Source organism: Pongo abelii, chromosome 16 (genome assembly GCF_028885655.2).
Source record: "Pongo abelii isolate AG06213 chromosome 16, NHGRI_mPonAbe1-v2.0_pri, whole genome shotgun sequence".
Lineage (NCBI taxonomy): Eukaryota > Metazoa > Chordata > Mammalia > Primates > Hominidae > Pongo > Pongo abelii.
The window spans coordinates 37,702,068-37,715,503 of NC_072001.2; the positions used below are offsets into that span (position 1 = coordinate 37,702,068).

At 34.3% G+C, this 13,436-nt stretch overlaps 1 protein-coding gene across 1 annotated transcript in view; it reads right to left on the bottom strand.

The window, feature by feature from the left end:
- Positions 1-13,436, bottom strand: part of AQR (aquarius intron-binding spliceosomal factor) — a 112,565-nt gene that overhangs the window by 9,215 nt on the left and 89,914 nt on the right. Inside the window, exons 28-32 of the mRNA XM_024232417.3 lie at positions 10,219-10,290; positions 8,964-9,151; positions 8,116-8,287; positions 5,040-5,210; positions 1,850-1,935 (exon numbers count right to left, since the gene is read on the bottom strand). Of these exons, the coding sequence (XP_024088185.1) occupies positions 1,850-1,935; positions 5,040-5,210; positions 8,116-8,287; positions 8,964-9,151; positions 10,219-10,290 (689 nt within the window). The remainder of the gene's footprint in view (positions 1-1,849; positions 1,936-5,039; positions 5,211-8,115; positions 8,288-8,963; positions 9,152-10,218; positions 10,291-13,436) is intronic.

A 13,436-nucleotide genomic window follows, 5' to 3' on the forward strand; every position in this document is an offset into this window, starting at 1 on the left:
ATGTGACACAGCCACACAATGGAATACTATTCGGCAATGAAAAGGAATGAAGCACTGATACATTCTACAACAATGAACCTTGAACATATGTTAAGTGACAGAAGCCAGTAACAAAAGACCACATATTATATGATTCCATTTATATTAAGTGTCCAAAATAGGCAAATCTACAGAGATAAAAAGTAAATTAGTGGTTGCCAAGGGTTTGGGGGAGAGGGGAGGGAAGTAATTGCTAAGTACAGGGTTTCCTGCTACAGTGATGAAAATGTTCTCAAATTGATTGTAGAGATAACTGCATAGCTGTTAATATATAAAAAAATCATTGAATTGTACACTTTAAATAGATAAATTGTATACGCAAATTACAACTCAATAATGTTATTGAAAAAAATGAGATATGGCAGGAAGTAGGTTTCCTTGGTATCCTGAAACAGAAATAGTTTCTTGCCTATATATAAAAGGAAGGATATGAAAGATTAGCTTTCTAAAAATCACAAATTTTTATTAAAAGTTTGATGAAATTCTAGCTAAGATACCTAGGCTAAGCTACCTGGGTAACTGGAATCATAAATAATGAACTGACATATCCCCTCTATGCACAACCACCACCAACACTATCCCCCATGAAGAAGTTGGAGTTTCAAAGGAAAATTTTGGCAAATACAAATAAATTTAACTTATTGGGATAAAGGTATTTTTGCTAGAAAATTTTGATGTTCAAGACAATACTGAAATCAGGTTTTCTTTTAACCCTTCATTCATAAGCATTTTATCCTCAAAATCTTTCTTTTTTTTCTAAGTTTACAGAAAAATTAGGCATAGGGCAGCAAAGAACTAAAGTCACTGGAATTTGAAGACCAAGTACCACAGAGTTAAGAAAAAAGGTAGGGAGAGGAAGGGGGCAGAAGGAGTATTCATATATTCATACTGTAAGTTTTTGAGATGTTAATTATGTAAACCATAGTGACAGCCCATTCAGATGGTAGTTATACATCTCAATGAGAAGAAGGAATTGCTTTTTTAAAAAGTTAAGTCTGTAAATATTGGCTTGACACTTAATATGCAAAAACAAACTATTTTAGAACGCGAAACAATTTTTTAAAACATTACATCTTTACTCACCCTTACATAAAAGTTATCAATTTCATGAAACCTGATCACTGGGTTAGGCTCCAAATAGATCTTAATGACAATATTATGAGAGCTTGGAGAATTTTCTTTTTATGTCTATCCAATAAAGTAATAAAATAAACTCTCTTTAGTTTTGTTAGTATGTCATATGAGATGAAGGTTTACATAAAACTAAATGGATGCTTTATAATAAGAAGATATTATTTCCATAAATCTCTAGCACATAAATACATCATAATAAATGATAAAAGTAGATTACTGTTTGTTTTGACAATTCTTAATCCAGGGAGAACAAATGGCTCCTTTATCCTCTAACACTAAGGCTGCAAGATTGTGTATGACAAAAAATGAGAAAACATATTATACAATGAAAATTTATTCTGAAGACTTTTTACTTCTTTATCTCCTTTAATTTCTGATATTAAGTTTCTAACAGATACAGGACAGATTAAGATTTTATGATAAAACGCTATCTCTGAGTGTTACTAAAGAGTAAAACTGTTAAAATTACTAAAACATTTAAGAGTAAAAAAATCCAGCAGCAATGACAATAGTTACTACAAGGAATTTGATGTTACATTCCAACAAAAAGCAGCAAAAGTTGCCTAGTAATTATAGTTTAAACTTAAAAAATATTTAGAACACTTAGCCACAGAATTTCAAAATTGAAGTACATAGAAAAGTTCAATAAATATTATGGAAGTTTTTTCCTACGTACCTCAGATGGCCCACTGCCCTGGTTCGTACCAGAGAAAGAAGAATATAATCATTCTGTTGACCTTGAAATCTATCAACAGTTGTCACCTAGAAATAAAAAATGGAAAATATGGTGCATTTGCAAAAGCCAAAAAACGCTAGAGATCATTTAAATAATGTGCTAGAAACAAACATCTTATCCTTAAAATAATCCCAAAAGAAACATGATCATAGGCTTGAAATTCCAAGAACAAGTTAATGAACATTATTAAATAAACCATACTAACCACATCAAACTACATCCTTATGTTATTCACACTTACAGCACTTGTCTTTACCTTTGCTGATAACTAAATAACTATTTTTGGAATTAACAGTCTTCTCCCATTAGACTGCAAAACTTCATGAAAGCAAGGACTGTGTCTAGCTTATTAACTGGTATCCCAGTTTGATGCTCAGCAATATAACTTAGTATGCTTATTTATTACTTAACATATCACTAGTAAATGTCTACAGCATTCCTCCATCAAAGAAAAAAACAAATAATCTTCATTGTACTTTCTGTTCAGTTTGAAAATATATGTACATGGGAGGCCAAGGTGGGCAGATCGCTTGAGCCCAGGAGTTAAAGACCAGCCTGGGCAATGTGGTGAAATCCCATCTCTACAAATCATACAAAAATTAGCTGAGCATGGTGGCATGTGCCTGTAGTTCCAGCTACTCAGAAGGCTAAGTTGGGAGGACTGCTTGAGCCCAGGAGGTGGAGGTTGCAGTGAGTTGAGATCATGACACTACACTCCAGCCTGGGTAACAGAGTAAGACCCTGTTTCTTAAAAAAAAGGAAAAGAAAAAGTGTATGTACAAACAGGGAAGTTCAGAAAGGTTTCGGTCACTAATACTGGCAACTCAGGCATTTATCTTTTCATCAACTCAACAAAAAGTTTATTGCTTACCCTGCAGATACTGTAATTTATAGTCTATCTTTAGGAAGTTTACAAAACACTTTTTAAGTCAACTACATGGAGGTATAGTTTATACACAATAAAATGTGTTCAAGTGTACAATTTGATAAATTTTGACAACACATTTTCCCATGTGACCACTACCACAATAAAAATGTCCATCACCTCAGGCCCCATTTTGGTCAAATCTGCACACCCCAGTCCCAGGCAACCACTGATTTACTTTCTGTCACTACAGATTATTTTTTGCCAGTTCTAGAATTACATAAAAATAGCATAAAAGGGATATATTCTTTTGTGTCCTGTTTCTTTCAATCAGCATGTTTCTGAGATATATTCATGTATGTGTACATGAGAAATTCATACCTTTCTGAGTATTCTTTCACTGAATGAATATACCACAGTTTATCCACTCACCTTTTAATGAAAATTTGGCCTGTTTCTAGTTTGAAGCTATCTTGCATAAAGCTGCAATAAATATTCATGTACAAATATTTTTGTGGACATGTTTACATTGCTCTTGAATAAATACGTAGGAGTGAAATTGCTGAGCTGTACAGGAAGTGCATACTTTATAAGAAACTGTCAAACTTTTCCAAAACTGCTATCCCACTTCACACATTCACCAGCAATGTTCCAGTTCTAGAGTTTCAGTTGTACATCTTTGCCAACACGTGTCATAATGTCAATCTTCATCATTTTACCCATTCTTTTGGGTAGGTAGTGGTATATCATTGTAGTTTTAATTTCTATTTCCTTGACAACTAATGATGGTAAGCACTTTTTCATGACGTATTGGCTACCTGTAGATCTTCCTACGTTAATTGTCTGTTCAAGTCATTTGCCCATTTTGTATTGGTCTGCCTTATTTAGTAATAACTTTTATAGGAGTTCATATATTCTGGATATAAGTCCTTTGTTGTTATGTGTGGATATTATACCTGGGAATTCTGTTGCCACTCCGACCATGTGGAGAACTGGGCTCACACACTGACATTGGCAGGGCAGAATAACATCATTGAGCTACCCTGTAACCCAACCTTGGAACCATCCTATTTCCATCTTGTTATGAGAGAAAGTAACTTTCCTTATTATTTGAGTAAGACTTTCTGTAAAAGGACTCAAATATTGAGGTCTTTCTATTTCTAAACTTGCAAAATTATTAGTTTCTCAGTTTCACTCTATTCCTTATGAAGTATTCTGCACAGTGTCTATTCTTCCCTGTATTCCTTTTGATTTTGTTTTGATTCCTCTGATTTTATTTTCTTCCAGCTTACATTTCATCTCTTTCTGAGTTCTTACATTTCTCTGCTTTGTAGCTTTTCCTCAAAGATATGGGTACTTCATTAAGTATTTTCCAATTTACAGCAAAATGTATATTTGAAAATTTCATCTTTTCCAGGCCAACATGTTTTCTGGAGCATGTATCCTATCTATGTTTTGCTGTTCTTCATTTTTTCCTATAAATTGAGCTTGTGCTAGTTCCCTTTATACTATTCATCACTGAATAAGTAAGTTTCTTAGATTAGCTATGTGGGAGACATGAAGATGGGGTGAGCAAGGCTGTTTTCTGAAGGCTGGATGGTTTTCATAACAAAAGGCCCTCTTTTCTTCTGCTACTGCCCAGATAGTCTATAAAAATAGTTTGTCCCCTCTTTCTCTCATTTTCCTGTTACTTTTGCATAATTTCCAAAAAAGGTGAGCTTTTACATAGCCATGTTCACAGCTAAAATCCTAATTTTATCATTAGTATTATCTTTATGTTTTTTCTAATGTATTCAACCCTTCATTAATGAAAGAATCATTTTATTTGATATTATGCATTTTTCATTATATAAAAAAATATATATTTTTTAAATCCCAAGGTCTGAATACATTTTACAATCTTCCCTTATTCCCAAGACAACTTCCTCCTATACACAGTAAAAAGCAGTCTAAATTATACCTCTGCAAAGCAAAACAAACATACTCCTTGTAACAGTACACATATTATAATGTAATTTTGTTATATATCATTTTATGAACAAAAAGTTTCAGAAACATTTCTGTTACCATCAATAAATATCTTTTATGCGGGTGAAATAGAAAGTCACATCAAACCAGCAAGACTGTCAGTTATTTATAGTTCCCATTATTTCATTTTCTCAAATATCTTAAAAGGAGATAGCAAAGAGACAAAGTAGAACAATATAAACCTTTCCATCTTGCCAAAATGATGAATAAGAGAACATATTATAATTATAAAAGTACCTTGTTTGGTCTTCCAATCAATGGATTGTTTCCACATCGTCTATTGATGATGTCGCGAATAAGATGCTTTTGGCCATTATATGTTGTTAGAATACTGATTTTGTCAGCAGGGTAACCAAGTAAACACATGTACATAAAAAGTGCTACTACATATTCTGCCTCTCCAAGATTCTGTAATGCAAACATAATCAGATTGTGCATTTATTTGCTTTTGTTTCAATTTTATAGAGAAAATATCTCATCTAGATAAGCACAACTTGTTCACTTTGCACACTGCAAGAAGTGAAGACTTAGTAACTTGGATAAATGAGTACCTTTCATAAAACTGAGGGATAATTTTATGCTACATTAACAGTGATAAAAACTTTTAATTTGCAATACATCGAACAATCCTAAAATAAAACTTACCAACTTAAAGGCTTAATATTCCTAAGACCATAACAATCACATTATAGATTAATACTACTCTGGCCAGGCATGGTAGCTCACATCTGTAATCCCAGCACTTTGGGAGGCCTAGGCAGACAGATCGCTTGAGTCCAGGAGTTTGAGACCAGCCTGGACAACATGGTGAAATCCTGTCTCTAATAAAAATACAAAAATTAGCTGGGCATGGTGGTGCATGCCTATAGTCTCAGCTACTCTGGAGACTGAGGTGGGGGAATCGCTCAAGCTTGGGAGGCGGAGGTTGTGGCGAGCTGCAATCGCGCCTCTGCACTCCAGCCTGGTGACAAAAGTGAGACCTCATCTCCAAAAAAAAAAAAAAAAAAAAAAAAAATTCTATACAATGTGCCACAACTGTAGTTACACAGAGACACAAAACTATAAAGGAACAAAGTAACTAGAAGCCAATACAATACCCAGTTTAATAGCATATACACCTAGCAGTATTATAATTGACTCAATTTTTGCACAATGCTTTTCCTCCTTCCTCATGTTTCTTAATGTTTTTTGTATGCTTTGTTTCTGTTCTCTGCATAATGGTTGTCACTTCTACTAGACCACTTTAGGTGGGATGAGGATGTGACCTCAAATTGGTCAGTCTGGTTTACTGTTAAATTACAGACTAGTAAGGAGCTTAAAACTAAGGCTTATTCAACTTAAAGGTGAGGAACCACACACAAAGCTGTTTGGTCCAGTTCAGTAGAGACTAAATCCAAAGTACTAGATGAAAGAAGAAAGTAAAATAAGAATATAAACACAATATTAAAAAAAAAAAGGAAAGCTGGATTTCATGCAAAGGCAACAGAAAGATTACTGGAAGACTTCTAGAAATATCATTTATATTCTGGTTCTTTGTGACACACAGCTTGAGTTACAAGCTCATTTAAGTTTTCTAGTTCTTTAACATTGCCCAATTTGGTACTTTGCCCAAAGGTTAGACATGAAGCATTAACAATAAAACAACATGAACTGTATTGTGACCAAACATTTTAGAACTCGCTCCAAATGAGTCAAGTCACCTTCAAATTAGTGACTTTTATTAATTTATCCACCTAGTCTTTCCCTCTCAACACTAACTCTTCAAATGTTATCACTTAAATGCACAGTACTCTTATTTTGGGGGACAGTGTTTTCAACTCTTCAGAAATATATTTAATAGTGGCAAATCATCATCTGAAAATATATTTATTTCTTGAATCGCTAAAAACTCATCTAGAGTTAGGCTTAATTAGTAAGAAAAACAGGTAACAAATCTGGATAAAAATGTTTCAATCAATACTACATTATGACTCAGGCAATGAAACTGACACAAAGAAGAAATTCCAAAAAAAATTATGTAATGAAAACATCAGTTGATTACTGATAGAATAATTAATTTCTAAGGTGGCTATTAGGAAACATCACTGATTTGAACTGGGTTCTAATATTTTTAAAGTTATCATTTAAAGGTCACATCTGTTCTCAGGCATTAAGTACACAAATAGAGTAACTTGATTTAATATAACCAAATATTTGGAGGGACAATAAGATCTGCATGAGTTAGATCTACGCATACACATTTAAGCTGATGATAAATGATGCTTTTTCATGAATAACTCAAGATCTCTAATTTATATAACAACCTATATTGGATATTTTGCTGTAAAGAGAGACAGAAAAAAAGAAAAAAATTTAAATAACCCTAAATGCTATCAACCAAAGACTATATTTTGATGTATATGCTGCCAGGTCATTCTGTATAGATTATCTGCACGTACTTCTATATGTATGTATTGCAGCTCCTTTTTAAAATGAGATACTATAGATATACTTTGCAACTTTTTTCCACTTAATATAGCATAAACATTCTTCCTGTTAGTAAATACAATGTTATCATTATTAGTGGCTATCTAGTATTTCTTTTATATGGAATATGTAATAATGCAATTAATCCCTACGGACAGATATTTAGGTTGTTTCTCATTTCCAAAATAATTTGCAGTGATGAACATGAAGCATACAACTCTTTGCAAACTTGCCCAATTATTTTTTTAGGATAAATTCCTAGAAGTGAGAACATTGCTTTTAATACATGCTGACAATTTGTCCACCAAATTATTTTCCTACTAGCATTGTATGAGAATAAAGTTTCCCCAAACCTATCCCAACACTGAGCATTGTTAAAGAAGTGAAAATGTGATTCAGTGATTTATACTTGTTATAAAATATGAATTGCATATTCATATTTTCCTATTAGTCTTGTTTTTTAAAACAATTTATGAGTTCTATAAATATATTCAGAATTCAACTTGTTTGTTAAATATTGAAATAAATTTTAAATACTGAAAATAAATCTTTTCTCCAATCAATATTTTTCTTTATGATTTCTGCTTTTGTAACAAGCTTAGGAAGACCTTTCTTACTCCAACACTATATATTCATTAATATTTTCTTCTAGTAGTTTCTAGTTTGTTTATAGTTTCTTTAGTGCATGTATTTTTAATCAATCTGAAATCGATTTTTCGTATGCTATGTGTAAGGTGGAGTTCCAACTTTCCTTTTCTCAATGGCCAAATGGTTAAGTATCACTGATTTAGGCATATGTCAGCCAGCAAATGCAAAATAAACTTACAAGCTTCCTATTTTTTCTTACCTGATAGAAGTAAGGATTAGGTTCAGATTCTCCCACTCCTTGAAAATCTTCAACATTAATGAGCTGGAAGTCATACAGTAAGCCAGCATTTGCTGTACTAAACTCTGGCAAGAGCTGCACATGGGGTAAGTTTCCTAGATTCTTGTATCGCCAGTTGTAGAGGTTGCACAAGCTTTCCAAAGACAAATCCCCCACAAACAGAAAATATTAGCAGTGTAAAATCTCTTTTAATATACGTAAGGAGGTTTCTGTTTCTGTGCTTCTTTTAAATTTTCATGTAAGCCATTTTGGCTCATCTTTTAAGCAATAATGCTCTTTCAACCTTAACTTCCCTACTTCAAGTAACCAAGGGTCAGAAGACTGAAGGTACTACGAAAATGAGAGTTCTATTACGCTTTCTGAGGTCAATGCTATCTTTATCCCTTAAATTAAAAAATCAAGGAAGACTAAAAATTGAGGACATTTGGGGGTAACTATGAGATGGGGCCTGCATCCTTTATGAAGTAAGAATTGGTGTGTTCTCCTCTTGTTCACTTTTTTTTTTTAGATTTTAAAATTATATTAACTGTATATCTTTTAGGGACACGAAGAAAGGAGAAGGGACAATGAAAATAAGCCATTAGATTGTAAGTTACTTAAATTAATCTTAATGAATGAAATGAAGGAAATAAATTATTTGGTCTATTCATATCTCTTGCAGAAGTCGACAAAAGTGCTTTTGGATTTATGGATACCCAAGTTCCTAGATAGCCAGGAATGCTAATAGTCTACACAAAAGCTATTCACAAACACTTGGATCATGGAACAAATGTCCTTAAATGGGAATGATTTTTTTTCCTGTCTCTTACCTTGCTCTGGCTCTCCCTTGAGCATCAAGGTCAACAGTTGGAACTCCAACGCGAACAAAGCGAGTGAAGAGAGACTGCTCCATGTTTGAGTACTTTTGAAAGGCCATGTTCTTAATAACTGGAGGTAACTGGTGATGATCCCCAATCATAATCCATCGTTTTAGTCGGCTAAATCCATCCTGAGGATTCTAGAAATGAAAAGTAAGGAAATGGCAAAATACTCTATTATCCTCTCGTCTCCAATTTATTACCCGAGAGACTCACTCTTCATCAAACAGCTTCCTTATCTTACAAATTACTAATCTTTACCAGCTCCACAAAGAGGAGTCTAGCAAATTTACAGAACAATTTGTGAACCAATTTGGACGTTATTATTCCTGGGTGACAGTGGGTGAGGGAGAATGGAGGTATTTACAAGGCAAGCATGGAATTACCCTACTTTAATAGGCAGGGTAATCCAAAGAGGGCTGGAAGGATTAGGTCAGCATTAGGTAACGAGCACACAGAAGGAAACAGAAGCCCAAGAAAAGAAATGGAAAGATGCGAAATAAACATGTTTCGCAATTAGCTGAGGACCAATTCTGAACCCACCAAAGCAGTAAAAACTACCTTCTTTAATTATCTACACTACTACTTCAATTTCCTACTCTATATGTCTCCTAGTTCCTTGAAACATATCTGATAGAATACATTCCAAGTTCCAAGTAGCTTCACTTATAAAAACAACTTTTGGAACTCAATTTATCTGCATATTAGAGTGGTCTCTATCCTTAAGTTGGGAATTTCACATTTTGTTTTTAATGCTTCAATAGTAAAGAATATTGTACAGTAAAAAACATTCTTAAATAGCACAATTTAGCTCAAAAACTTAGGCATAAAGAAAAGCAACGCATTCAGTGAATATGAAAAAATAATTCTACAAACAATTACAACAAAATAAACAAAGAAACAGCTCATCTTCCCACCAAACTGCACAACAATGTAATTTTCTTGATTAAAATTACTAAATCTTTTCAAAACTACAGAAATAAACTATGAATTTTTACATAGTACTTCTGGAAGCAAAACAAGTACTAAATAGCCAGTGAATAGATTCAAGAAAGTTTACAGGCTTAAAATAGAATACCAAACATAATGAAGTTAAGGAAAATACATAACTACGGCAATCAGCACACCCAAACTGTACAACTTTCTGATGCTGTCCTCAGCATTCTTAGAATTCTATTGTCTTTGCCTCAGATCTTTTATTTCTTACCTGTAGAAGAAGAGGGATAAAAGTTTCTATCTCCAGAATCTGAGCAGCCTCTTCCATCAAAATGTTGTCATACTGAGAAAGAAAGAGGAAAGCTTGTCATAAAGACAGCTTAAAAGCCAAACAACTACCATCATAAACATAATCATCAAAAAAACCCCAAATAATTTCAGATAAAAACGACATACAAATTATTCAGACAGATAAAAATAACAACATACACATTATTCAAACAGAAACTTCATGGTCTTATTTATCATTATGCCTCTGCATTTCCAGTTCAAGTATTTGACTTCAGGAAAGTCGCCTAAATATACAACTTTACATTGAAGAGATCCTGTATATCATTTCTTGAATTGCAAATGCCAATTTGGTTCTTTTCAATTTAGTTCTTTATTTCTACATCAGAAAGCATCAATTTATAATTATATATGAGGTCGTTCCCTCTGGTACTCTTACTCTGGTAGCATTTTGGGATAATTTTTTTTCCTACGTGAATCCTACCCATTACAACAATTCACTTCAGTCTCACCCCTGGGCATTCAATCCATCACCAGAGCACGTCAATTTTACCTTCAAAACTCTTGAGTCTATTCATTTTTCTTTATTTCTACCAGCACTACCACTCTAAAAATCCAAGCCACCACTATGACTATGGATAGCAAACTCCTTACTAGTTCCTCCTCTTCCTGTCTTGACTCCTCTAAGGCACTTACACAACTCCTTATTTCAAATCCTTCACACCACTGTTTTAGGGAAAAAAATCCCTTAATATTGCCAGCAAGGATGTATTTACCAAGAACCTATATTCAATCTAGTCCGACTTCCTCTTGTACTTTATCTTTCTCCTTACTCACTAAGCTTCAGCCACAATTACCTATTTCAGTTTGTCCGAAATGGCAAAACCTTTCCTGCCTCAGGCCCTTTGCACATGCTATTCTCTTCACTTTTACTCTAGTTGGTTCTTTCTCATCCTTAAAATATCAGCTTAAAAGCCACTTTATCTAGGCCTTCTCTGACCTCCCAATCTAAAACTGATCTCAAAGCACTGAAGTACTATTCTTTTGTCTTGCAGACCTTCACAATTTGTAATTATATCTGTATATTTACTTGTTTAATGTCTGTATCTTTTCCATAGCCCAGTTCCCAGTAATGTTAGATATTACACATCTGTAAAAGAATGAAAAATCAAGTCTTTCTAAAACATGAGACAATTTCATTCTTTCTTTGATAATTACTACGCTTCTATCTGTCCAATTCTCATTTAGATCTATTCTCAATATGTTTTGTCTTTCCTCTTCACTTTTAATTCTGATCGCTACTTAGTATGACATCTTCCTGTTTTGGTACAAGACCTTCTTCTTGAATCTAAGTACACATTAGAGTTCTGTTGCTTTCTGTTTTTAAAGATTTCTCCCATTATTTTATTTTCCAGGGAGGTGGGAGATGGGGAGAGTGTATTTACTCTGAATGTTTGATTAACTCTCCTCTTTTAAAGTTATGGTTCAATTCTGGACTGTTATCGAAACTACTTGAAGGTGTAGGCATTTCCCTATTATAATGATTAGGTCATTTTTGTGGGAGCTGAACAGAAGGAGGAATTCAAACTCTCACACTTTCTAAGAAGTCCCTGTGTAGACTCTCAAGATAACACGTATAATATGCAAAACAGAGTGGGAGCAACTCAAAAGGAGATAGCTTAAAAAGACTGCTTTCTGAAAATAAATTCTGAAAATATAATGCAATTTTACTTATAAAAACATATTTATAGATTTTGCTTTTTAAAAGGGAGATTTTAATTCCAAAGCAAAATTATCACTACTTTAGCTACTTGCTCCATGCATCTATTAGTCAGATCATTCATTCAACCCTTACTAATTTCTACCAACATATTACATGTTGGGTTGGCACTTGATGCTCCAGGCCAGGGACCAGGCTAGGAGCTAGTCTTTGTGAACTTTCAAAGGATTCCTAAGTTCTACAGCCACCGTTACCAGTTCTATGGTTCTTTAGTGGATTATAGCTGCTAGGATAGGGTCAGGGCACAACAGACTTTAAATTCTTAGAAAACCATGTTTTAATACTAGCTCTGTAACTGATTACCTGTGACTCTAAGGTAATATCTCTCTTGACTCACACTTTCTCAACTATAAAATGGAGATATCTTGGCTGGGCGTGGTGGCTCACAGCTGTAATCCCAGAACTCTGGGAGGCCAAGGCAGGTGGATCCCTTGAGCTCAGGAGTTCGAGACCAGCCTGGCCAACATGGTGAAACCCCGTCTTTACTAAAAATACAGTAAGTTGGTTGGGTGTGGTGGCACATGCCTGTAATCTCAGCTACTCAGAAGATGAGGCACTAGAAGTGCTTGAACCCAAGAGGCAGAGGTTGCAGTGAGCCGAGATCACGCCACTGCACTCCAACCTGGGAAAAAGAATGAGACTGTCTCAAAAAAAAAAAAAAAAAAGACATAGCTCATAAAAAGATCTAGTTGTGAAGAAGAGAAATAAATCATTGTAAACATAGAACTTTGTAAACACAGAACTTGGTACATAGCTGACGCTCAACAAATGATGATGATTATCATTGTTCATTTTTGTTATCATTCTGATACATTTCCTTCTACAATTTCTACAACTCGAAACGGGTTTAAGATGATCAACATTGAATTAACAATCCCTGAAAACAGACAAGCAAATTAGAATTAATATTTAACTTCGTGTTTGTAAAAAATTGGGGCCAGGTACAGTGGCTCATGCCTGTAATCCCAGCACTTTGGGAGGCCGAGGCTGGATCACTTGAGGTCAGGAGTTTGAGACCAACCTGGCCAACGTGGTAAAACACTGTCTCTACTAAAAATACAAAAATTAGCTGGGCCTGGTGGTGGGCACCTGTAATCCTAGCTACTTGGGAGGCTGAGGCAGGAGAATCACTTGAACCCAGGAGATGGAGGTTGAAGTGAGCTGAGATGGCGCCACTGCACTCTAGCCTGGGCAACAGAGCAAAGCTCTGTCTCAAAAAAAAAAAAAAAAAAAAAAAAATAGGCTTCAACAAAATACAAATTGAAACAAGTGATAGACTTCTGTTAAAAGGTGATGAACTGAACACATAATGATCACCGGTATCTCTGGAAACCCCCTAAAATAACACTTGACATTATACAGTGAAATTGTATCCCAAAGAGTTAAAGAAACCAGCAACTAACAGAAATTCTTGAGTTTAC